Source organism: Pristis pectinata, chromosome 11, assembly GCF_009764475.1.
Source record: "Pristis pectinata isolate sPriPec2 chromosome 11, sPriPec2.1.pri, whole genome shotgun sequence".
In the NCBI taxonomy this organism is placed as follows: Eukaryota; Metazoa; Chordata; class Chondrichthyes; order Rhinopristiformes; family Pristidae; genus Pristis; species Pristis pectinata.
In genome coordinates, this window is record NC_067415.1 from 30,521,222 (window position 1) to 30,549,165 (window position 27,944).

Genomic DNA, 27,944 nt, shown 5'->3' on the forward strand with positions numbered 1-27,944 from the left:
TAACCCTTTCCATGAACCGGAGGGTCAATGTACTCTAGGAAACTGTTGATTCGTCCTGGCTCTGAGTGAGATCTGGAAAGAAAGTTTTGTTACAGCTTGGGGAAGATTTAATTTGTGCGTATAAAACTGAGGGACCTGGTTGGAGTAAGTAGAAAGGATCCATTTCTTTTGGAACAGGCACTGGGGAGCTTTGATTTAAACTAATTGGTATAAGGGATTGGAAGGAGGTTGTTGGGTTATGGAATTCTCTATCTGAAAGAGTGATCAAGGTACAACCCCTGAGCAGATGCTAGGATGTACTTGAAGAGTGCTGACCTGCAGGATTACAGGACAATGACTAGAAAATAGGACTGGGATTAAGACTATTGGTAGCATGGACAAAATGGGCTGAATAGCCCCTGTGGTGTGAATTTTCTGTGATTCTATGTTAGGTCCTCTTCCCTAAAAAAAAGTAATTAAACAGCTGTGATAACAATCCAATAATGCTGTGGTAACTTTTACTGACATCCATTATTATTTCCAGGATTTAATAAAAAAAATAAAGTTTTCAAACTGCCATGCATTTCACTAGATTATTAGTCCAGGCAGCTGTTTATTTTTATCTTCTGTGTTCCATATTTGAGATGATTTTCAATCTCGCTAGCTAATTTGTGCATTTAGATCCTTAACGTTTTTATATTTTGTATGCTATGTTGTAAAAAGCTTTCTGAATCTCAAGTTGATAACCTTCATCCATTAATTTACTTAACTCTTCAAAGCATTTCAGTAGTTTAAGAAGCAAAAGTTATCATTTCTGTTCTAGATTTATTACTCCTTGTACTATTTCAGTGAACATTGAAGGCTGCCTTATTAAATCTCTCTGCCTACATATTTAAGATTGTGACCTATAATTCCATCTTTTAAGCCTCAGCAACAAGTGTTAAAAGAGCTCCTTAACAATACTGTATATACGAATGCACCAATTTGTCTTCTGCAATTCCTTGAGGATTATGATTATTGTAGAATAACAACTTTATACTCTGCAAATTTAAGGCAGACTTGAAAACCTCAATGATTAGCTGCCTAACTTCAATGTAAAATATGAATATATTTGTCATGAAGAGTAATAAATGTCCTTTTTGGTTCATATGTTGAACCCAATATCTTTTTTAAAAAATCATTCATTTTATTAACATTTTTGTTTCATTTTGCTTTATTTCCATAGATACTGAAAAGCACCTTACAGGTGAGCCTATTTGTGCATTTAGATGTGACTCTTGCTACTTACTATCCTGGTGTGGATCATGTGACTTTCACTACATGTAACTAATTTATCATTTCTACAATTCTTTATAAATTATTTATCATCTCATTGAGTACTGGATTCCTTTTGGGGAATAAGCAGTCTAAGGCATTCATATTTTTGTATATTAGAAATGTGTAAAAAAAAATGCAATGACCCTTTAAAATATCAGTAATCTCATTTCAGAGTGGTATCTCATTAGAAGATTGTTCTGTTCCAGGTCTGAAAGAAGAGGCATCAGTTAAATCATATTTGAATTTACTTAATTTCTTACTGTCTTCAATTTGGTCCTTTAAAAAGTGGATGTTAAAAATCCATTGGTGTAATGCACCAAGTGTCAATTAACAACATTTATTTAAACTGTCTTGCTTTCTCACTGATCAGCTTTACAGTGGGGGTTTCTTAGAATAACATTTCTTTTATGTTGTTATTTGACAAGTTGGACAAAGGTATATTTAATAATATTTGAATCTTAACCAAACTGTCAGTGGGCATCCTCTAATGCTTACTAGATTTGTTTGAAATAAGCTTGAAAAGTAACTTCCTTTTTGCATGTGGGTGTAATTTTTTTGTCTAATATTCCCCATCTCTGACCATGTTATTAATGCTAATTCAACTAATGTCAAGTTTTCAAATAATGTTTTTAATTTTCTAACCTCCCTAATAATGGTAGGAAATTATTTAAGTAAATTCTTGTGTGTGCATTTTATCCATTTTACCTTTGCTTTGACTAATTCCCACAATTCCCATGTTGTAACATTAAGACTTGAATCCTTTGTACACAGAAAGAAGCATATGTTCTGATGACAGTTACTATGTTTGAAGAACTTTGTTTCATGTGCAGAAGAGCTCTAAAATTATCTCATGTTCCATTTTGCCACAATTAAACCAGTCAGACTTGCTTGGGGAAATCATAAGAATGATAAGTTGGTAAAAAAAAATAGATTACAGTCATGATGTAAAGAGTAACAGTGAGATCTGAATAAAGGTACTTCACTAAGTGAATTGGACGAAGTTGTTTTTCATCTGTGCCATGCAATGTGCATGACTTTTGGCACACAGAATTAATACTTCTGGTAATATTTCAAAGCATTCCATTTAGAATCTATTTTCCTCAACTTATGAGTACAATCAATAAATCAAACAAGGAAATCTGATGGAAGATTAGTACTCTTGGGCCATTTTCAGATTGAGTTATAAGTTTTTCTTTATTCTAATATCTAATCCAAGCTGTCATTACAATGCAGTACTGTGTGGAACACAAGATAGTAATGGATGCCACCTTTCAGATGAGATAACCAAGATCCTGTTACCTTCTGATTAAATTAGTAAATTGGTTTATTATTGTCACATGTACTGAGGTGCAGTGAAAAACTTTGTTTTGCATGCCAACCATAGAGATTATTTCATTACAACAGTGCATTGAGGTACTACAAGGGAAAAGAATAACAATGCAGAATAAAGTGTTACAGTTACAGAGAAGGTGCAGTGCAGGCAGACAATAAGGTGCAAGGTCATAATGAGGTAGATTGTGAGGCCAAGAGACCATCTTGTCATACTAGGGGACTGTTCAATAGTCTTATAACAGTGGGATAGAAGCTGTCCTTGAGCCTGGTAGTATATGCTTTCAGACTTTTGTATCTTTTACCCATTGAGAGGTGTCTCCTTCCTGTATTCTGACGCATCATTATTTGAGATTTGGCCCACTACAGTGGTGTCATCTGCAAACTTTTAGATGGAGTTAGAGCAGAATCTGGCTACACAGTCGTGAGTGTACAGGGATTAGAGTAGGGGGCTGAGGATACAGCCTTGTGAGGCACCAGTGTTGAGGATAATCGTGGCGGAGGTGTTGCTGCCTATTCTTACTGATTGAGGTCTGTTGGTCAGGAAGTCAAGGATCCAGTTGCAAAGGGAGGTGTTGAGTCCCAGGTATAGGAGTTTGGAAATGATTTTGCTTGGAATTATAGTATTGAAGGTGGAGCTGTGGTCAATAAACAATAGTCTAACATAGGTGTCTTTACTGTCCAGATGCTCCAGGGATGTGTAGGGCCAGGGAGATTGTGTCTGCCATGGACCTGTTTCGGCAGTAGGTGAATTGCAGTGGGTCGAGGTTGTCTGGGAGGCTGGAGTTGATGTGTGCCATGATCATGATGGTGGATGTCAAGAGCCACTGGGCGATAGTCAATAAGGCACGTTACCTTAGGTATGGGAATGATAGTGATCTTCTTAAAGCAGGTGAGAGCGTCAGATTGAAGTAGGGAGAGGTTAAAAATGTCTGCAAATACCCCTGCCAGCTGATCTGCACAGGATCTGAGGATGGGGCCAGGGACATCATCCTGGCCAGATGCTTTCTGTCGGTTCACTCTCCAGAAGACTGATCTGATGTTTGCAACAGTTCAGGTGCATTGAAGGCTGTCGGGGTGGGTGGTAAGGTGCCATTCCCCTTCTGTTCAAAACATAGAGTAGATATAGAGTATTCCATTCTGATTAGACCATAGAGTATTCTATGGCACTCTTCAAAGAACATGGCAGCTACCCCTAACTCCATCTGGTATGTTATTCAATATTTGTACTTTAGACAATATCACCATGATTATCTGGTATTTATCTCATTTGATGTGGGAAATTGCTGCATGAAAATCGTTGCAGTATTTTATGCATTTTGTTGGTGCTTACCTTTCCAAAAATAGCATTTATTTGACTGTAAAGCATTATCAAAAACTATTTCTTTATACAAGTTCTTTCTTTTTATAAATGGTGCCAAGATGTAGCTGCTTCTATTTTTTTACCCCATCACCTGCATTATGTAATTGTGGTTCTCCTATAACTGAAAATAAGTTACTGTACTTCCCAAAAGTTTACCACCTCATTGCAATTTTATAAAAAAGTTCAGGGTTTGTTCTTTGTTGATTTTATTTTAAATAATTTCTTTTATATTTGTGTGCTTCAGATTGATAACCATGAAATCACCTGGAAGGAAGGTGAAAAATTAAAATAAATGTGACATATATATGTAAAGATGTATAAAAATCCGACTGTTCTAGTTTCAAAGCTTAGACAAATAAGAACAGATTAGCCTATAATTCTATCTTTTTTCCACTCTTTCAAATCTTAATGTTTGATTTACATTAAATGCCACAATGGAGCACTTCCTAACAAGATTGCACTAGCATGAAAAGTTGGCACATGTAAAGCTAAGCAGGAGTGGTGCCATGCTGTTTTACACTATAAGTCTCTAAAAGGTGCATTCATCATATTGACTCAGAATGGTCTGTGGTACTAAATAAATCGAAGATGAATTATGTGTTTCCATCACTTATTAAGTTTTTATTTTTATTATCACATCACCATGGAGCTGTTGTAATTTTTCATTTTTTGAAAAATCTTATACATTTGTAATTTGTCATCTGTAGATTGAATTATGGCATATTCTCTTATCCATGCCAGCTGCTGTATTTCCCTTTCAATATCTGGTCAGTCATAATGAGTTTGAGAATGCCTGTGGCTGATAGAAGTTTTCATTTGGGCTAGATTGTTTCCAGGTTTTGTAGTGGGGAAAATGAATGTGTCAACATGCAGAGGCAATACTGATTATGTCAATGATTAGCATTACAGATTGATTTATGTTTTAATTTAAGTCCAAGATATGTTCTCAATTGATCTTATTTTAAAGGAGTCTGTTTAATTATTTTTGTAGTGCAATTTTTAAACAAAGTATATGCTACACATGTATTGATATTTAAAGTTTCATTGTATTAATTTTGAGAAGATTTTTTCTTTGAAAAATAATCTGTATTGAATGTGGGTGTGCAGGTTGCCATGACTACTATATGGTGAAGAATGACGAGATTGTGGGTGCAGATTAGTAAAGGTGTGAGAACTGCCACTGATGTTTCCATGAACATGACCTAACCTTTCAGTATTTAACAATGGGATGACAGCATTGAACCTTCTTAGGTAGCTTTATTATTAAGTTAGGTTTTGAAGTTTTTGGAAAGAAATGTGGTAGAGGATCAGTCCAATTTGGCAGTCTCAAAGCAATAGGTTACTCAGCCACATTGTGTTTTTGTTAATCTACCATTACTAAAACGTGCTTAGAAACAAAACAGGTTTGTCTGGATCAGAAACTTCCTGTAAAATTCTAATACAATTTTTGTATGTTACTCCTCTGCATGTTTCCCTTTCTATTTTTTTTCTTTCTCAGCCACAGTAATAACTGCTGTGTTGTTAAGCACTGCAGTGGAATGCAGTCCTATTCCTTTCTGACCCCAAAGAATTTAAACTTTGTCTTTGGGGGACTGACCAACTGGTTTAATGAGGTGCTACCCTGCTACATAATCCTGATACACTGGAAGATGTAAACAAAGTAACATAGATGGGGAATCAAGCTGGCATGTTCTAATTGGTAGCATATAGGACTGCATCCTCGTTACCCACTGTGCTACAGGGGCTTTGTTTGCCTCCGCCATTAACAATTATATTGTAATGCAAAACATTACACAGGGAAATCTGCTCCTGGAGATTGGTCTGCACCTCTTAACCCTGCATACTCAGCCAGGCGCTTGTGTTTATGCCATGATTTCCCTATGTAACTGCAACTTTGGTAGTTCTGTGTGAATGTGGAATTTCTGAAACTGAAGTAACTTTGTGAACTGTGCTCCAGTGTTTGAAGTCCACTGAGCTTGTGCAAAGTTGTAGCAGCTTATGATGAAGAATCTGCTCAACTGACCTGTGGCAACTGTGACAGATTAGTATTGGAGCATGTCAAGTTTCTCCATTGAATTCTGTGCGTGAGGAAAAACTGTAAGCAACTAAGCGGGGTTGGGGTGGGGGGGAGGAGGAGGATTAGTAATGTTAAATTTGTATTTATTTCTTTGAATTTATTTAAATTTTCAAGATTTTGTGTATTTGTTTCAAATTATCCTAATCTAGCTTTTAATAGTTTGAATGATTTTTACTACTACAATAATTTTCAATTCATTTTGAATATCAGAAACCCTGCATCAGATCATGGTGGCATAACCTACTGAGAACAATCACCCCATGCCAAGGCTTTGCAGGTGTAGAGAGCCAGTATGACTGACAGTGAGTGGTGGCAGGGCTTTTGATGGAATAGTAAGGAAAACTAGCCCCAGAAAGGCTCTGGAAAGCTGCACTACCTATTGAAATCAGTGGGGTATTGGATCCTGCACACATCTTACTCGGCACAGAATTCTAGGGACAATTTTCCTGGTGCACATGCTAGGGAATCTAGCAAATGCTCAGCTACCAGGCATCTGGCAATAGAATCAGTTGATAAGTGTGGGACATTCACATTTTATAGCACATGTGCGGGTGGACTGAAGTTGCTTCCTTTCAAGTGAGTAAATGTCATTGATTCCTTTGAAACTTCAGTTGTTTACCAGCAAAATCTGGGCCATTGAGAAATAGTTAAAGCTTTTTGAAGCCAGCTCAGACATGGGTATTAGCTCAAGTTTGAGGTTGTGGCTCAGCAGCAATCGAAGGAATTTTCAGAAATTTTGGGAGGTGTCAGATCCTCACAAGATGCCATTTATTTTGCAAAAGACATAATTAATGTGCAGAGCTTTGAACCAGCTGCTGTTGATGAATTTCTGCTGGTACAATTGCACATGACCAGGGACTTTGTCCATGGGTTGGTGTCAATTCTAGCTCTATATTTCCAGTGTAGATTCAAACCATAATAGTTCACTTTACAATGCTTGGTTTCTCCTCCTCAGTCTCTTCAAATGTCCAAGTATGTGAGCTGGGTAATGCCCATTTATGCCCCCCCTCTTGCTTATGAGGAAGTTACTGGACATTAACTGATGCTTTTCCTAAATCCACATTCAAAATCAACTGAATAGAGATTTGGTTTGGGCAACTGTCCCTCAAATGTCAGCAACAAGTTCACAATTTTTACTTCTTCATTTCTGTTGGAAATTTGTCATAGTGGGAACATATTGGATGAGCAAGATCAGTAAATTCTGTCCTTTTGCTAGAGAGCAATACTTGCAGTAAGTACAGGCTACAGAATTGATGTTGAGATTTTGTACTGCTAATTCCAGCCCTAATGCGATGAGGAGCCCTTCTTATTGTGGTTATGATCTCAATTTATTCTGTAATTATCTTTCAGATAAAAACAGACTTGATGGTCTTTTTCAAACGTTATGACACTTTGTACGGCTGCATATAGGCCTCAAAATTAATGCAGCAGAACTACTAAATGGGATGAACAGCAACAGACAAAAATTAATGATCAACATATAAACAAAAGATTGTGTTGCATGTTGGACTCTCCGTATGGTTAGGTACTCGCAAAATACTTTTACTGGTATTGGTTTATTATTGTTACCTGTACTAAGGTACAGTGAAAAACTTGTCTTGCATACCGATCATACAGGTTAATTCATTACACAGTGCAGTTACATTGGGTTAGTACAGAGTGCATTGATGTAGTACAGGTAAAAACAATAACAGTACAGAGTAAAGTGTCACAGCTACAGAGAAAGTGCAGTGCAATAAGGTGCAAGGTCACAACAAGGTAGATCGTGAGGTCATAGTCCATCTATGATATGAGAATCATATGAGACCATCTATGATATGAGAAGTTCATGGTATGAGAATAGGACAGTATACTAGATTCGTAGTTTCAACAGCCAATCAAACCTAATGTTCATTGAGATCTTACCAAATACAATAGAGTGAGGGAGATTGGAAGAATGTAATGGATGCCATTGAAATTAAGTGTCTCCAGGATTACACACCCAGTGATGGAAATTCAGATCTGAGTTCTTCTGTTTACAGAAAACAAAAAAAATGTAGATGCTGGAATCGGAAATAAAAGCAGAAATGTTAGAAATGTCTGCCAAATTTATGCTAAATCTGTAATACTCAAAGATAATAAAGCAGATGATTTTAATTGAACAAGAAGCCCAAAAGTTACAAGTATTCTGTGTTAATGGACTCCCAGTTTTAGCTGATTAATATCTGGGCTTCAAACACTAATTTTTGTTGTGCTGTGCCTAAACCAAATATATGTTAATAACTGAGACCAAAGATGCCCATCTTTTTTTATTCCTTTATAGGATGTAGCCATGACTGGGAATGTCAGTATTTATTGTCCAGCTATAATTGTACTTGAGAAGGTGGCAGTGAAATCTGTTCTTCAGGCACTGCATGCCTCGTGGATGAGGTATTCCCACAGTATGGTCGGGCAAGATGTCCCAGTGTTTAGACCCAGCAATGATGAAGCAAAGGCAGTGCTTTTCCATGCAAGATTAGAACCTGAGTTTGAGGGGAAGCTGCAGATCTCTGTATTTCCATACAGCTGCTTCACTTCTCTTTTTAAGTGATAGAGGTTGAGGGTTTAGAAAGTGCAGTCTAAGTAGTGCCAAGAATGAATGTTGAATATGTTGGATAGGATGCCAGTCAAGCTGGTTGCTTTGTGCTGCATGCCATTGAACCTCTCATGCTGTTGGAGCTGCATAATTGTACTTTGTAAATGGTAGAAAGCCTTTGAGAGTACAGAGGTGACTCATTCACCACTTGGTAATCATTAAGCACTTTAAGGCTATTGTATTGTGAACTCTGGCCTTCGATACTCAGTAGGACCAGCAGACTTTTCTGTCAAGAAGATGGATGGGTAAGGCATGGAGCCTTAACACCTGAATGCAGCTGGAGAGATGAAGGAAAGAATGGGAAATGCAGAAATGGCCAGCATCAGTAAGGTTGGCAGTGAGGGGTTGTACAGCTGCCAAAGGTTATGGTAAAATAGAAGGAAAAATGTTAAATTAATGTAATAAGGGTCCAGTGTGTGTCTTGGAGGACAGGACTCAAGGTTGAGTGGCAGGGATGTTGGTTTGACTGTAGAGACTTAAATGTAATTTTGAGAAAGTCAGACTTAGATTGGAAGAGATCAGTACACAGATTTTACACAGAAAATTGTGGTTAACAATGGGGCAGTAGTTTACTAGGATAGTAGATTGGTCTTGTTTATTTTGAAAAGGCTGTAATGATACCTGTGATTTAAGTAAAAGAACTTACTAATTTAGGAGTATAATAAGAGGTACAGTGGCATGCAAAAGTTTGGGCACCCCTGGTCAAAATTTCTGTTACTGTGAATGGTTAAGTGAGTAGAAGATGAACTGATCTCCAAAAGTTGTAAAGTTAAAGATGAAACATTCTTTTCAACATTTTAAGCAAGATTAGTGTATTATTTTTGTTTTGTACAATTTTAGAGTGAAAAAAAGGAAAGGAGCACCATGCAAAAGTTTGGGCACCCCAAGAGATTTGAGCTCTCGTAACTTTTACCAAGGTCTCAGACCTTCATTAGCTTGTTAGGGTTATGGCTTGTTCACAGTCATCGTTAGGAAAGGCCAGGTGATGCAAATTTCAAAGCTTTATAAATACCCTGACTCCTCAAACCTTGTCCTAACAATCAGCAGCCCTGGGCTCCTCTAAGCAGCTGCCTAGCACTCTGAAAATTAAAATAAATGATGCCCACAAAGCAGGAGAAGGCTATAAGAAGATAGCAGAGCATTTTCAGATAGCCGTCTCCTCAGTTTGTAATGTAATTAAGAAATGGCAGTTAACAGGAACGGTGGAGGTCAAGTTAAGGTCTGGAAGACCAAGAAAACTTTCCAAGAGAACTGCTCGCAGGATTGCTAGAAAGGCAAATCAAAACCACTGTTTGACTGCAAAAGACCTTCAGGAAGATTTAGCAGACTGTGGAGTGGTGGTGCACTGTTCTACTGTGCAGCGACACCTGCACAAATATGACCTTCACGGAAGAGTCATCAGAAGAAAACCTTTCCTGTGTCCTTACCACAAAATTCAGCGTCAGAAGTTTGCAAAGGAACATCTACACAAGCCTGATGCATTTTGGAAACAAGTCCTGTGGACTGATGAAGTTAAAATAGAACTTTTTGGCTGCAATGAGCAAAGATATGTTTGGAGAAAAAAGGGTGCAGAGTTTCATGAAAAGAACACCTCTCTAACTGTTAAGCACGGGGGTGGATCGGCCATGCTTTGGGCTTGTGTTGCAGCCATTGACACGGGGAACATTTCACTGGTAGAGGGAAGAATGAATTCAATTAAATACCAGCAAATTCTGGAAGCAAACATCTCACAGTCTGTGGAAAAAAAAATGCTGAAGATGAAAAGAGGATGGCTTCTACAACTGGATAACGATCCTAAACACACCTCAGAATCCACAATGGACTACCTCAAGAGGCACAAGCTGAAGGTTTTGCCATGGCCCTGACAGTCCCCCAACCTAAACATCATCGAAAATCTGTGGATAGACCTCAAAAGAGCAGTGCATTCAAGACAGCCCAAGAATTTCACAGAACTAGAAGCCTTTTGCAAGGAAGAATGGGCAAAAATCCCCCAAACAAGAATTGAAAGACTCTTAGCTGGCTACAGAAAGCGTTTACAAGCTGTGATACTTGCCAAAGGGGGTGTACTGACCATGCAGGGTGCCCAAACTTTTGCTTTGGGCCCTTTTCCTTTTTTGTTATTTTGAAACTATAAAAGATGGAAATAAAAAAGTAATCTTGCTTAAAATATTAAAGAAGTGTGTCGTCTTTAACTTTATGCCTTTTGGAAATCAGGTCGTCTTTTACTCGCTTAGCTATTCACAGTAACACAAATTTTGACCGGGGTGCCCAAACTTTTGCATGCCACTGTACATTTCTGTTGCTTAATAACATCCAAAAGACCTCAAAAATGTTCAACATTAATATTGGTGTCAGGAATGCAAAAGTAATTGGTGATGCACTCTGCCAGTTCACCATCAAAGTTGTGATGGTGAAAGTTATCTCCAATGTCTCGATCACAGTGGACTTGTTGATGGGTGAACATGAGTGATTATAAGGAATTCATTATTCATGGTTGCATTTAACGGTTATTCTTTTTTTCCCATTGAGAGCTTGTTTTCTCCAGTTGCGGCAGCCAGAGCAGCAGAGGGGAGGAGCTGGCAGTGTTTAAAAAGTTGCTTTTTCTGTTGAGCTTGTTTGCTCCATTTGCAGCATCCAGAGCAGCAGAGGGGAGGAGCTAGCAGCTTTTTTTTAAAGTTGTCTGACTAAGTGTGAGGCAACTCAGTCAATAAAAGGAAGGTAGAGTAAAGTGGAGTGGCCATTTTGGAGCAGCCATTGTGTGAGTGGACCAGTGTAGGAATGGGGATCTGAGGCTTTGGCTCAAGAGGCTTTGGTGAGGAGTAGCAGGTAAGAACAGGTAAGGTTTTTATAGTAGTTAAATAAAAGCACACCAAATTATAAGATAAGATTTCTTTATTAGTCACATGTACATCGAAACACACAGTGAAATGCATCTTTTGCCTGGAATATTCTGGGGCAGCCTGCAAGTGTCGCCACGCTTCCAGTGCCAACATAGCATGCCCACAACTTCCTAACCTGCACATCTTTGGAATGTGGGAGGAAACCGGAGCACCCGGAGGAAACCCACACTGAAACGGGGAGAACGTACAAACTCCTTACAGACCATAGCCAGAATTGAACCTGGGTCACTAGCGCTGTAAAGCATTACACTAACCACTACACTACCGTGATTACAACTAAGTAAATAAAGTAGGGATGCAGGATCAGGTGATGTGTTGTAGCTACATGATGTGGGAGCTGGTGGATCCCCTTGTAGTCTCTGGTTGCTTGAGGAACTCAGGCTCAAAGTTGATGACTGGAATCTGAGCTTCAAACACTGTAATGCATCAGGAAGGGGAAGAGTTACCTGGACACTGTGTTTCAGGAGGCACTCACACCCATTAGATGAACTGCTTCAAATTTGGTCTGTGGTCAGGGACAAGAGGGTGTGACTGTGAGTGAGGCAGGTAGGGGGATCCAAGAGGTATTGCTGGAGGAGCCTCAGCCCTTGAACTTGTCCAACAGGTCTGAGATTCTTGCTCCCTGTGTGGATAAGAGTAAGGGCTGCAGGAAGGATGAGCAACTGAACAGTGACACAGTGGTTCAGTGAGCCCAGGTTCAGGACATTTTATCTGACCTGCAGAGGAATTTGGAGCAGTAGGGGAAAGATCCAGTTGTTGTGGTCCACGTGGGTACCAACAACATAGTTAGAACAAGGAAAGAGGTTCTGCTAAGGGAATTTGAGCAGCTAGGGATGAAATTAAAAAGCAGAACCAGAAACGTAATAATCTCTGGACTGTTACCTGAGCCAGTACAAATTGGCACAGGATCAATAAGATCAGAGAGTTAAATGTGTGGCTCAAAGATTGGTGTGGGAGAAGTGGGTTTGCATTCTTGGGACATTGGCACCAGTACTGGGGAAGGAGGGAGCTGTTCTGATGGGATGGGCTCCACCTGAACCATGCTGGGACCAGGGTCCTGGTGAATCGCATAACTAGGGCTTTAAACTAAATAGTAGGGGGGTGGGTTCAACAGATTGGAAAAGTATGGATAAAGTAAAAGGGAAGGAGAATGCAGGAGAGGTTACTGAAGTCTTCAGAATGAAGAATAAGACAAAGTTTAGAAAGGGATAAGAATTTAACTTAAGGCAACATGGAGACAAATTTGAGAAGAACAGTGGTGAATACAGGACTGAAGGTGTTATATTTGAATGCATGAGTATACAAAATACAGTAGATGAGCTTATAACACAGTTAGAAATTGGCAGGTATGACATTGTGGGCATCACAGAGTCGTGGCTGAAAGAAGATCACAGCTGGGAGCAAAACATCCAAGGATACAGATCCTATTGAAAGGACAGGCAGAGGGGGTGGGGTGGTTCTGTTGGTAAAAAAATGAAATCAAATCCTTAGCAAGAAGTGAGATAGGATCAGAAGATGTAGAATCCTTGTGGGTAGAGTTGAGAAACTGCAAGGGTAAAAAGACCTTGATGGGAGTTATATACAGGCTGCCAAATAGTAGCCAGGATGTGGGGTACAAATTACAACAGGAGATAAAAAAGGCATGTAAGAAAGGCAATGTTATGGTGGTCATGGGGGACTTCAATATGCAGGTAGATTGGGAAAATCAGGTTGGTACTGGATCCCCAGAGAAGAAATTTGTAGAATGCCTACGAGATGGCTTTTTAGAGCAGCTTGTGGTCGAGCCCAGTAGGGAAAAGGCAATTCTGGATTTGGTGTTGTACAATGAACCAGATTTGATTAGGGAGCTTAAGGTAAAGGAACCCTCAGGAGGTAGTGATCATAATATGATAGAATTCACCCTGCAGTTTGAGAGGGAGAAGCTAAAATCAGTTGAGTAAAGGTAACTACAGAGGCATGAGAGAAGAGCTGGCCAAAGTTGATCAGAAGGGGACCTGAGTATGAAATATGAGGGTAAGCTAGCCAATAATATAAAAGAGGATACCAAAAGTTTTTTCAGATATATAAAGAGAGGCAAGAGTGGACATCCAACTGCTGGAAAATGACGCTGGAGAGGTAGTAATGGGGAACAAAGAAATGGCGGATAAACTGAATAAGTATTTTGCATCAGTCTTCACTGTGGAAGACACCAGCAACATGCCAGAAATTCAAGAGAGTCGGGGGCAGAAGTGAGTGTAGCTGCTGTTACTAAGGAGAAGGTGCTTGGGAAACTGAAAAGTCTGAAGGTGGATAAGTCACCTGGACCAGATGGACTACACCCCAGGGTTAAAAAAGAGGTAGCTGAAGAGATTGTGGAGACATTAGTAGTGATCTATCACGAATCAGTAGAGTCAGGAATGGTTCCAGAGGACTGGAAAATCGCAAATGTCACTCCACTCTTTAAGAAGGGAGAGAGGCAAAAGACAGGAAATTATAGGCCAATTAGCATGACTTCAGTATTTGGTAAGATGTTAGAGTCCATGATTAAGGATGGGGTTTTGGGGTACTTGGAAGCGCATGATAAAATAGGCCGAAGTCAGCATGGTTTCCTTTAGGGGAAATCTTGCCTGACAAAAGCTGTTGGAATTCTTTGGGGAAGTAATAGGCAGGATAGACAAAGGAGAGTCAGTGGATGTTGATTACTTGGATTTTCAGAAGGTCTTTGACAAGGTGCTGCAAGATAGGATCCCATGGTATTACAGAAAAGGTACTAGCATGGATAAAAGATTGGCTCACTGGCGGAAGGCAAAGAGTGAGAATAAAGGGGGCCTTTTCTGGTTGGCTACTCATGACTAGTGGTGTTCTGCAAGGGTCGGTGTTGGGTCTGCTACTTTTCACGTTATATGTCAATGATCTGGATAATGGAATTGAGGGCTTTGTGGCCAAGTTTGCAGATGATACAAAGATAGGTGGAGTGGCAGGTAGTGTTGAGGAAGCAGGGAGTCTGCAGAAGGGCTTGGACAGGTTGGGAGAATGGGCAAAGAAGTGGCAGATGGAATACGACGTAGAGAAGTGTATGGTCGTGCACCTTGGTAGAAGGAATAAAGGCATAAACTATTTTCTAAACGGGGAGTGAATTCAGAAATCGGAGGTGCAAAGGGATTTGGGAGTCCTAGTGCAGGATTCCCTAAAGGTTAACTTGCAGGTTGAGTCAGTAGTAAGGAAGGCAAATGCAATGTTAGCATTCATCTCGAGAGGACTAGAATATAAAAGCAAGGATGTAATGCTGAGGCTTTATAAGGCATTGGTCAGACCACATTTGGAGTATTGTGAGCAGTTTTAGGCCCCATATCTAAGGAAGGATGTGCCGCCATTGGAGAGGGTCCAGAGGAGGTTTTCGAGAATGATCCTGGGAATGAAAGGGTTAATGTACGAGGAGCGTTTGATGGTTCTGGACCTGTACTCGCTGGAGTCCATGGATGAGGGGGGGATTTCCTTGAAACCTACTGAATATTGAAAGGCCCGGATAGAGTGAACATGGAGAGGATGTTTCCAGCAGTGGGAGAGTCTAAGACCAGAGGGCACAGCCTCAGAATAGAAAGACGTCCCTTTAGAACAGAGATGAGGAGGAATTTCTTTAGTCAGAGGGTGGTGAATCTGTGGAATTCATTGCCACAGACGGCTATGGAGGCCAAGTCATTGGGCATATTTAAAGTGGAAGTTGATAAGTTCTTGATTAGTAAGGGCATCAAAGGTTACAGGGAGGCAGGAGAATGGGGTTGAGAGGGAAAAATAAATCAGCCATAATCAAATGGTGGAGCAGGTTCGATGGGCCGAATAGCCTAATTCTGCTCCTATGTCTTTTGGTCTTATTGTCTTAATGTTCTAGCAAATGCCTAGTTGTTGGTACCTTCAGCTTGATTGAAAAAATTCCCGTAATTTCATCAATAAAACACCGCAGTTAGGGTTCTCTCTCTGTAATTCACTGCTGGAATTTAATCTGCAGTGAATTACTGAGAGTGAACGCTGATCCATGTTACATGGCACTTCAACTCTCCTTTAACATTGATAAATATGTTACCTGCAAATGTCTTTAAATATTAATATTCACATAACCATAACTATAAATTAAGTCATCTCAATGACCTAATAGACAGCTGTTGGAGTGTAGCCACTGTGTGCATTATGAAATTGTAGCACTGTTTTTCATAAGAACATAGAAATTAAGTGCAGGAGTAGGCCACTTGGTTAATAGAACATAGAAAAATATAGCACAGGAACAGGCCTTTCAGCCAATGATGCTGAACACAATACTGAAGTAAACTAAATCTCTTCTGCCGGTACATGATCCACATCCCACCACTTCCTGCATGTGTCCATCTAACAGCCTCTTAAACACCACTATTGTCTCTGCTTCCACCACTACCCCTGGCAGCCCATTCCAAGTACCTACCACTCTCTATGTAAAAAAAAACTTGCCCCACTCATCTCCTTTAAACTTTTCCACTCTCCCCTTAAATGGATATTCTCAATTATTTGACATTTCTATCCTGGGGAAAAAGATTCTGACAGTCTACCCTATCTATGCCTCTCATAATTTTATAAACTTTTGTCAGGTCTTCCCTTAGCCTCTGATGCTCCAGAGAAAACAATCCAAATTTATCCAACCTCTCTTTATAGCTCATACCCTCTAATCCAAGCAGGATCCTGGTAAACCTTTCCAAAACTTCCATATCCTTCCTGTAATGGAACAACCAGAATTGCACACAAAACTCCATAGCTACAACATGACTTCCTTACTCTTATACTCAATGCCCTGACCAACGAAGGCAAGCATGCCTTATGCCGCCTTTACCACAGGCAGTCAACTAGACCAGCCGCATAAAGTAGACTAATGGGCTAAAGGCTGATCAGTCCCCAGTCCTGATGTCTTAAACTCTATGATTGTAAAATATGTGGCTACAAGACAGGAGGTGCATTATTATAATCTTCCAAAATTCCTTAGATTCTGGAGAAGTGCAAAAGGATTAGAAAACTGCTTATGTGACACACCTATTCGAAAAATGAGGGAGGTAAAAAGTGCATAACTACAGGCCAATTGGCCTAATATATACTTTTGGAAAGATGTTAGAATCAATTATATCTGAAAAACTGAAATCTAATCAAGCAGTGTCAGCATAGCTTCATGAAAGGGAAATTATATCTGACAAATTTGTTAAAGATCTTCAAGGAAATGTTGACTGGAATGGATAGAGGGGAACCAGTAGATGTATTTGGATTTCCCAAAGGGCACGGCCTCACAAAAGGTTAAGTTTCAAGTGCCCATGGTGTTGGAAGTAATACATTGGCATTGATAGGGATTGACTAAGAGGCAGGAAGCAGCAAATCGGGATAAGAGGATCATTTCAGATAGTGACCGGTGACGAGAGGTACAACAGGGATCATTGAACTACAATTGTTTACAGTATGTGTATTAATGATTTGAGGGTAGGAAGTGAACAGACAGTAGCTAAATTTGCAGATGATGCACAAATAGGTTGGAAGGCAAGTTGTGAGGAGGATGCAAATTGTTTGTAGAGATATTGATTGCTTAGGTGAATGGGCAAAAATTTGGCAAATAGTGTAATGTGGGGAAGTGTGAAGTTGTTCAGTTTGGAAGAAAGAATAGAGGATTTTTTGAATGGCAAGAAACTGCAAAAAGCCAATTTCCCACTCATGCTGGTATTGAACCTGTAATTCCATGCTCTCAATTTCAAAAATTTTGTAAATTCTGCTGGTTTCCTACAATATATATCTTTCCACCATTTACAAGACATATCAGGAATATAAAGGATTACTTTCCTTTGCCTGGATAAGTGTTGTTGGAGCTGCACTCTGGAAGTTTGATACCATACAGGTCAAAGCAGTCTGCTTGATTGGCACTAAACCTTTACCTCAAACATTTATTTCTTACGCCACCTGTGCAATGTGGTTGCTGCGTGTAATGCCTACAAAGTGTGCTGCACTCACTTTCCAAGGCTTCCTTAACATCATCTCCCAAACTGGAACTCTCTGAGGACGTGAGTGGCAGGCACATGGAAACCCAATGACCAGCAAGTTACTATTCCAAGAAACATAACCATCCTGACTTGATCACATATTGTTGCTCCTGTTACGAACCAGCAACAAAAGAAACACGCTGAGTCATGATTCAGTGTTAAAAACTACTTTATTAATAACTACTTATGATAATAAGAAAAATAAAAGTAAAAACGTTAGAATGTTAGAAGTAAAAATGTTAAACCTTGAACATTAACCACAAGAACTAAACTCATAGTTTGTGTGTGTGGTAAAGTCCCAAACTCCAAGTCCAGGAAAGGTTCTTAAAGTTCAGTTCAGCAAGCCGTAAGGAGAAATATGAGCAAAGGCTTCTTCAACAGCCACCGTTGTCTGAAGATAAGATGTAGATGTAGAGAACGTAGAGACTAATTACGAAATCCAAATGTTCCACGATGGAACCCAAACGACACCTCAGTGTTTACTCGGTAGTGACTTCCTCACCCCGAAAAGCATCCGAATCGTGGTCGTCCACACAAATACCTGTTTCCCTCTACAGGTCAGCAACAAAGTGAACTCCACTGGATTACTCCCAATTTCCATACGTCGATTGTAGTAACAGACACAGTTATTGTTTCTCATCCATCGATAGAGAAACTAGCAGGCTGGTGTCTCTCTCCCTTTTCTCTCTCTTCTCTGACTGACTTCGACTGCCTTCTTCAACAACGTCATTACATCCTTTATCTTCTGTTGACATAAGCACGCCACACACACACACACACACACACACACACACACACACACACACACACACACACACACACACACACACACCCCTAGCTCTATCTTAAAGGGACATTCACCGAGTCCATAACACCTCCCACCTAAAAAGAAATATTTTTCCAAGAAAAATTTTAACCGCGCATACAGTTAGTAATGTTAATAATTATCATTCTACACAATTACTGAAGATCAGACTAGTAAAGATACATGTTTCCCATTTAGCATTGGGAAAGACAATCAGCGATTACGTTACCTTTGCCTTTAATGTGAGTTATCATGAAATTAAACTCCAGTTTAACAGCCTTCTGTTTGTTTTTGACTCGGCTCAGAAATACCAATGGGTTATGATCTGTATACACAATCAATGGTTTCTGAGCGGGGCAAACATATACACTGAAATGTTGCAAGGCTAAAACAAGCGACAGTAATTCTTTCTCTATGGTGGAATAATTCTTTTGATGCTCATTAAATTTCTTTGAAAAGTAAGCTACAGGATGGTCAATATCATCAAGGTCACCCTTCTGTAACAACAACAGCTCCTGCAGCTTCATCACTGGCATCTACTGCTAATGAAAATGGCTTTTCAAAGTCAGGTGATTTGAGCACACAATGGTAGCATAAAATGGCTTTCAGCTTCTCAAATGCTTCTTGACAAGGATTTGTCCAAACAAACTTCACTCCCTTCTTCAGAAGATTAGTTAGGGGAAGAGCAACATCAGCAAACTTTTTACAAAATTTTCGATAATATCCAACCGTTCCCAAAAATCTTCTAACAGTCCTCGTACCCGTGGGAACAGGGAACTCAGATATTGCTTGAACTTCTGCCTGAACAGGAGCTAACTTGCCTTGACCTACAACATAACCAAGATATGTTACAGTGGCATGGCCAAATTCACTTTTAGCCAAGTTAATTGTAAGGTTAGCTTCGGAAAGTCTTTCAAACAACCTTTCTAACGCAGAGATGTGATCCTCCCATGTATCATTCCCTGTCACTAAGTCGTCAATGTAGGCATCTGTATGTTTTAACCCATGAATCACTGAATTAATCATTCTTTGAAATGTTGCTGGAGCACTTTTCATTCCAAATGGCAAAACATTATATTCATACAATCCAGAAGGGGTTACAAAGGCAGAAATCTCCCTTCCTCTATCTGTTAATGGAACACACCAGTACCCTTTTAATAGGTCAGTCTTTGTAAGAAATTTGGCCTTTCCCACTCTGTTTATGCAATCAGCCACCCTAGCAATAGGGTAAGCATCTGACTTCGCTACAGCATTCGCTTTCCTGTAATCTGTGCAAAATCGAACAGTTCCATCAGGTTTAGGCACAATAACACAGGGCGAACTTCAGTTTGAAGTGGAACGTCTAATAATATCATTTTCTAACATGTATTCAATCGCCTGGTCGACAAGTTTACTTTTTTCCACATTCATTCGATATGGGTGTTGTTTGATTGGTTTTTGCATCCCCAACATCAACATCATGAGTTATTATCGATGTTCTGTTTGGAACATCTGGGAACAGATTTTTAAATTTTAAAATTAATTCTCTCATCCGTTGTTTTTGTGAAACTTGTAAATGGTCCAACTTCGTTTCAAGGTTCTTCAGGATTTTTTGGTTTTCTAGTTTCGATGGAACAATATTTGGTCTTCTAGTTTCGATGGAACAATATTTGGTCTAAATTGGCCTTCCTCAATATCAACAGCAGGCATTCTAGAAACAACCTTCATATCATCCACCATGGCCCCAATTGAACCTCTCTCATAATAAGGCTTAAGCATGTTTATATGACAGAGTTGTGTTTTCTTGCGTCTATCTGGTGTTTTGATTACATAGTTTGATTCATTTACTTTGGATTCAATAACAAATGGTCCGGTAAAACGAGATTGCAATGGATTGTTCTGGCTAGGGAAAAATACTAACACCTTTTGCCCCACTGCAAATGTCCTGGGCCAAGCACGTCTGTCAAAACATGCCTTCATTCTCATCTGGCTGGTTTTCAAATTCTCTCTCGCCAGCTGGCAGACTCTTTCCAACCGAGTTTTAAATTTTTGGATATAGTCCAACAAACTCAAATGCACTTCCTCATTAACCCACTGTTCTCTTAACAATTCTAAAGGTCCTCTCACTCGATGTCCAAATACAAACTCAAACAGACTAAATCCTAATGACTCCTGTATTGATTCTCTCACGGCAAACAAAAGTAAATGAACACCATCATCCCAATCCTTTGTGTTTTCAAAGCAATAAGTCTTCAGCATATTTTTGAGAGTAGAATGAAATCTCTCCAGAGCTCCCTGAGATTCTGGGTGATATGCAAATGAAACAATCTGCTTTGCTCCCAGCTCATAGACTAGTTGCTGAAATAAATTAGACATAAAATTACTGCCTTGATCAGATTGGATTTCTTTTGGCAAACCAACCAAAGTAAAAAATTTTAGAAGAGACTTTGACACAGTCTTGGCCTTAATATTTCTAAGGGGTATTGCCTCTGGAAATCTGGAAGTTGCACACATAATGGTTAACAAATACTGATTTCCAGCCTTAGACTTTGGCAATGGGCCAACACAGTCCACAATCACCTTCGAAAAGGGTTTACCAAAAGCAGGAATAGGTTTCAAAGGAGCCACAGGGGGTCTTTGATTTGGTTTACCTACCATCTGACATGTGTGACAGGTTCGACAAAACATCACCACATCTTTTCTCAAACCAGGCCAATAGAATTGTTTCAAGATCTTCCCTACAGTTTTATTCAAACCAAAGTGACCACCCAAAGGCATACTATGGGCCAGATTTAAAATCTCATTCCTATAAACTTTAGGAACCACAACCTGATGAATAACTTCCCATTCCTCATTAACGGGGACATGAGGAGGTCTCCATTTCCTCATTAACAGTCCATTTTTGACATAATATCCAATTGGCACTTTCTCAATCCCATCACATGAGAGTGCTTTTTCTCTCAATTCTGTAAGCTCAGGGTCTTTTGTCTGTTCCACCATAAAATCTTTCCTTGACAAAGACAAATCTTTAAATTCAGGCTCACTACAAGGATTTTGATCCTCCAGTGAAGACAAAAAAGTCTCAGACAAGTCATCATAATTTTTTTTCCTGTTTAGGACTGTCACAGGGAACAACATCAGACTGCACAGGACTGTCGGCCTTGGCTAATTCTTTAGCTCTAGCTCGAGTCACCGCACAGGATGGGTAAACATCTGGATCATTCTCAGACTCATCCAACCCTTGGTGTGGTCGTTAACCGTACCACGGGGACAAATTCTCCATCTGCAAGGTCATTCCCCAATAACAAAGAAACTCCTTCCACCGGTAAACTAGGTCGTATCCCTATCTCGACAGGTCCTTCTACGAACTTTGACGTTAAAATCACCTTGTGTAAAGGGACAGACATGGTGTCACCTGTAACACCTCACACTAGATTTACCTCACCAGTGTCAGTTTCTTCACCAAAATTTAAAACACTGTCCAGCAAGAGAGATTGACAAGCCCCAGTATCTCTAAGGATTTTCACTGGCCCTTGAGGGTGACCCATCATTCAGTGAAACAAAACCCTCTGATACATAAGAACGGAATTCCTTTCTCACCTCCTCCAACTTTTCAGCCTTTGTCTCTGGCAAGGACTGATCTTTAACAACATCTCCTAAACCTTTTTGATTTTTAATTACCTGAAAACAAGCATTGGGCACGGCTTCCTTCCTTTTCTTCAAAAGGGCACAATTAACTATTACATGGCCAGGTTTCTTACAGTAATAACAAGTATGCTCAGCAGGTTTCTCCATCACTGGCTTCTTTTCATCCTTCCCTTTTTGATTACCTCCCAATTTAATCTCTGGTTTACCTGGATTGTCCTTATAACTCTTTTGAAAGGTTTTAGGTGGTCCCCATTTGGATTTATGGGTTAAAGCATAATCATCTGCCAACCTAGCAGTTTCTTGTAAAGTTTCCACCTCCTTTTCATTTAAATATGTTGTTATCTCAGCTGGGACACATCTTTTAAAGTCTTCCACTAACATCAATTCTTTCAATTTATCAAAATCCCCATCTACATTTTTAGCCATGTACCATTGTTCAAAACATATTCTCTTTCCATTGGCAAATTCCATGTACGTCTGATCTGCAGATTTCTTCAAGTCTCTAAATTTTTGTCTGTAAGCTTCAGGTACCAATTCGTAGGCCTTCAACACAGCTTGTTTTACCTTTGTATAATCAGCTGCATCCTCAACAGACAAAGCAGAATAAGCTTTTTGAGCTTTACCTTTAATTACACTCTGTAACATAAGAGCCCATCCTTCCTTTGGCCAGTTTGAACTCTCAGCAACCTTTTCAAAATGTTGGAAATACTGATCAACCTGATCTTCTTCGAAAGGAGGGACTAATCGAATCTCCCTACTGGCTAAAAAACCATCATCAGAATCAGAACTCTTTCGTTTCATTTCTAACTCCATCCTTTTTTGTTCCGACTCCATCTTCCTCAATTCCATCTGGGCCTTCCTTTCCTCAAACTTCAATCGAGTTAGTTCCCATTCAGCCTCTAACTCTAGTTTCCTTTGTTCGGCCTCTAGTTTCTTTTGTCCCAACTTGAACTTCATTCACGTTTGTTCTAACTCTATCTTTGCTAACTGCACCTGGCCATCAGGAATCTCAGACTCACTCTTCTAACTCTTCCTCCTCCAAATCCTCCGACTCCACTGGTTGAGAAGTCACATCAGAAATCACTGGTTTAATCTCAGGAAACTCGACTACCTCACTAACCTCAAACACTTCCTTCTCCAAATAATAGTCAACTATCATTCTATGAATAACTGCTTTTTTCATAGACCGCTTTACTGCTTTAAGGTTTAGCCTTGTAGCAATTTTTACCAACTCATCCCTTTTCGCCACCTCCAATCCCTTTAGGGCTGGTGACACCAAAAATTCCTCAATATCCATTGCTGCTGGTTTCCACACACAAAAGTCAATTAAAAAGAATTTATCAGACCGATCACAATCAGTCATCCACTAAGACCCCATTTTGTTCAAACTCAGACCTCCCTCGTCAATCGTTGGATTCGATCCCGGATGAATCTCGTTAATCTGGGGAACAATCCTGGACGAATCTCGTTAATCTGGGGAACGATCCCAGATGAGCCCCCAATTTTGTTATGAACCAGCAACAAAAGAAACACACTGAGTCATGATTCAGTGTTAAAAACTACTTTATTAATAACTACTTATGATAATAAGAAAAATAAAAGTAAAAATGTTAGAAGAACTAAACTGTGTGTGTGTGTGTGTGTGTGTGTGTGTGTGTGTGTGTGTGTGTGTGGCAAAGTCCCAAACTCCAAGTCCAGGAATGGTTCTTAACGTTCAGTTCAGCAAGCCGTAAGGGGAAACATGAGCAAAGGCTTCTTTAACAACCACAGTTGTCTGAAGATAAAACGTAGATGTAGAGAACATAGAGAGAGTAATTACAAAATCCAAATGTTCCACGATGGAACCCAAACGACACTTCAATGTTTACTCAGTAGTGACTTCCTCACCCTGAAAAGCATCTGAATCGTGGTCGTCCACACAAATACCTGTTTCCCTCTACAGGTCAACAACAAAGTGAACTCCACTGGATTACTCCCAATTTCCATACGTGATTGTAGTAATAGACGTTATTGTTTCTCATCCATCGATAGAGAAAACTAGCAGGCTGGTGTCTCTCTCCCTTTTCTTTCTCTCTCTCTCTTCTCTGACTGACTTCGACTGCTTTCTTCAACAACGTCATTACATCCTTTATCTTCTGTTGACGTAAGCACGCCACACACACACTCTCTCTCTCGCTCTCTCTCTCTCTCTCTCACACACACACACACACACACACACACACACACACACACACACACACACACACACACACACTACTAGCTCTATCTTAAAGGGACATTCACCGAGTCCGTAACACTCCTCCATCATCACAGAATCAAAATCCTAGAACTCCCTAACTAACTGCTTCTTCCCACATGAATTATAGCAGTTCAAGATTCAGCACTTCCCTTTCAAAGATAATTCAGAATAGGCAATAAATGCTGGCATTACTAGCGATGCTGAATATGAAAAGATATAGCAGGAATTGGCAGTCAGGGTCAATGCCTTTTGCTCTTTGTGCATTGATGCCATGTACTGATAGGAGAAGATGGCACAAATGAAAGAAGTTGTTAAGACAAGATTACCTGACACCAATATTAGTTAGATGGTCCTAATGAGCATTGCCTTCAATATGTTGCATGCCAACCTGTTGCCATTTGCAGTGTTCATGCCAACCTGTCCCACAGAATTAATTTTTCTTTGCTTGCTTTGCCATTTCAGCAAAATACACATTCAGACTATAATTTGGAGTAGAAAAATGTAACATTAAATTTCGAAAGGGATTTTTGCATGAAATTATGTTTTACCTAACTTGCAGGTGAGGCATAGATTTCCTACTGTACATGTGCTCCTTCAAATTACAATTTCTGTACACTCTCAGCTTTGTTGATCAGCAGATGCACACTGTAAGATGGATAGACTTAGATTATTAAAAGACTCAGAATATGCAAACATTACATTCTTCCATTTAATTGTATGGATAGAATAGGACATTCAGGGGTACTGCATCCATATCTTAGTGTGATTTCCCTTTTCATTCATGCCTAAACAGCAGAAAGATAGAACTAAGCAACACAAAGAATAAACAGATTTCATTCACAGCTTAATGTAAAGTGAGCTCTATATGAGGGTGCACGATGGACTGAGCAAAAATAAAACATGTCCCTCTGTTCTCAGATCTCTAAGATGTTATTTCACCAACTTTCACGAGCAGCAATGCAGATAAATATGTTTGAAAGATGCAGTTAGTTAATATGAAGAGTTAGCCTGTCAATGGTATCAAGTTATACAGAATCAGGAACTCGCAGGCTGAGATGACCACAGAACTGCCTTCAATGAATGACTTCTCCAGGTAATGTAGCAGAACAGCAACATTGAGTAGTTTTTGCTGTTCATTTGGAAGGGTGTACCTGATGGTGCTATTCAATGATCTGTTGTTCACACCAGGAAAGGCCAGCATATGACTGACACTGGTAATGATTTTCCATTCAATTGTGGTCAGATTCATTTTGATGGTAACCTTGTCATTTTTGGTTTTGTTGCCATGTAATAAATTAATTTAATTTCTGTTTGCAGAGGAAACAATTTAAAGAAATAATTAATGCTGAAGTACTTATTTAAATTCAAAATAGAATTTGAATGTATTTCTAGAATAATTCTCCAAAAGTTAAATGCTTTGGAAAGAGCGCTAGGCATTTATAGGATTGGCATACTGTGATGCACATCTGTAACAATCTCCAAGAAAATTAGTTGCTTCATATGTTACGTTTTTGTCTCTAATTGCTATTATTTTGCATGCAAAAAAATTTCAAAAATTAACTGTAAATCTAAACTATGAAACCAAGAAACAAAGTATTAATTATTTTGTAAAATGGAATAAATAAAGATTGTTGCTAAAAGGTAAAATAACAAGAAAGACAGGCCACCATTTATACATCAACATGCACAACTTCAGGATGACCCAAAGTACTTTAAAGCCAATGAAATACTTTTGAAGTATAGTTAAGCTTGCAATGTAGGAAATATTGCAGCTAATCTGTCAGTGGCAAGGTCCCACAAACTGCTGTGAAGTTATGGCAAGATAATATTGTAATGTTAGGTTCAGGGATTGATATTGGCCATGGCGTAAGGGAGAACATCCTTGATCTTGTTTTGTAAGGTGCCATGAAATCTTTCATGGTCACTTCGCTACTGAATTTTACATTTCATACAAAAGATCACATCTCTAACAATGCATTACAGTCTGCACTGGATTGGGGGGAATTGAATGCACAACCAATTGACTCAGAAGTATGAATGCAGTTCTTGAACCAAGGCTGACAAGATAAGTATTTCATATTTTGAAAATGTAATTATTACCTCGAATTTAGTTAATCTTTCTAGTGTATAAATAACATGGAAAAGTCTAATGCAAGCACATTATTAGAAGGTTCAGATATAGAATAAATATGAACCTAGTTTTTATCAGATTTTTAAAATTCCTGAATGACTGATGTTGCAGTTATATTTACTCACGTTAAAGTATAAAGGGTTCCTTATGTCAGCTTGGCATGAATAGACAACTTAATCAGTATTTGGTAGCAAAGGTACCTTTTAACAGGAGGTGATGCATATTGAATGGTTTCAGATGTTTATCATGTAGTTAGATCAGTACATCACGAAAATTGAAAAACTGAACCATTTTCTTCGCTTCAAATTGATCTATTTCTCTCTTGCTCATCTTGTTAACCCAGAAGTAACTCTTTAAAGATTGGGTTTGTTTGTAAAACATTTTTAATGCCTGTTCAAGCTAACTTTCATGGATTGCCAAAATGTAAACTTGTCCATTATCACCTGGTGGGGATAGAGAAAGAGAGATCTTTTGAAATATTATGAGCAGAATATACCCAAATTATGACAATAAATTTGTAGGGTATAATGTGTCCAAGGTGGGAGATTGGACAACTTACTTCTCCAAGCATAAATATTATGAATCCTCCATAATATTACTCATGGAAAGTTTGTATAAAGCCTAAAAATTGACAAGAGTGACCACCTTAGTCATCTGCTGCTGACCGCATCAAAGTTCATGAAGTCAGAAACGGTTTGCACAATTTCCAGGCACAGGCATGGTACCAATCTTGAAGCTGTAAAGTCGGGTCAGTGTGCCCGTGTAAGAGTAATGTCTTACTCAAGAAATAACATTTGTTATTCACTAAAGCATAAAGGAACAACATCTGCTAAAATTTCCAGAAGAAAGGACAACATCCTGGCCTGCAATAATAGGCAGTTCCACATCTGTTCTGATTGGCCTGGGTTCACACACGTACTTGTGCCAAACAAACATTGGGCCCTGAAGAAGGCCTGGAATAATACATGGACTCTATTTACAGCCTGGTTTAATGATTTTTGAAGTCTCATTATTAAATTGCTGAAATGGCTACATGTGTGTCATTAATTTTGTACAGTTTATCATAAATATTGACTGCTGGGAGGTCCTATTAACTAAAATTGTGTAGGCCTATTTTCAAGAAGTTTTCAGCAATGTAATTTAAATAAAAGGATAAAAACTCTGATATAAATATTTTCTAATTGTCTGAAAATATTTGCTTTGTTATTTCTTACAAGTATGTTTTGAGATTCTTGCATCTTTGCTCCTAAAACCCACACACTTCCACACTACTTCACATCTCACCTACCATATGAAGCACAGGAGATTTCCAGCCCCTGCTATCATTAAGTAATGCTTGGCAGTATGCAGTGCAACTCAACAGCATCCAGATTGAATATCCTGCAGTGACTACTGAAAACCTCCTTATCCTCTTCAAAATTTCAATCAAAGCTCCAACCAGAGCAACTCACATAAATGGCAACATCCATCACAAAGTAAAAACAGAAACTCAGTAGGTTGGGCAGCATATGTGGTAAGAGTGTTTGTAGCATTTTTTTTGTTTTTA

At 39.1% G+C, this 27,944-nt stretch overlaps 1 protein-coding gene across 1 annotated transcript in view; it reads left to right on the top strand.

Annotated features, from left to right (window-relative positions):
- Positions 1 to 27,944, top strand: part of micu2 (mitochondrial calcium uptake 2) — a 326,882-nt gene that overhangs the window by 164,284 nt on the left and 134,654 nt on the right. The window contains 1 exon segment of the mRNA XM_052026309.1: positions 1,205 to 1,225. Within this exon segment, the coding sequence (XP_051882269.1) occupies positions 1,205 to 1,225 (21 nt within the window).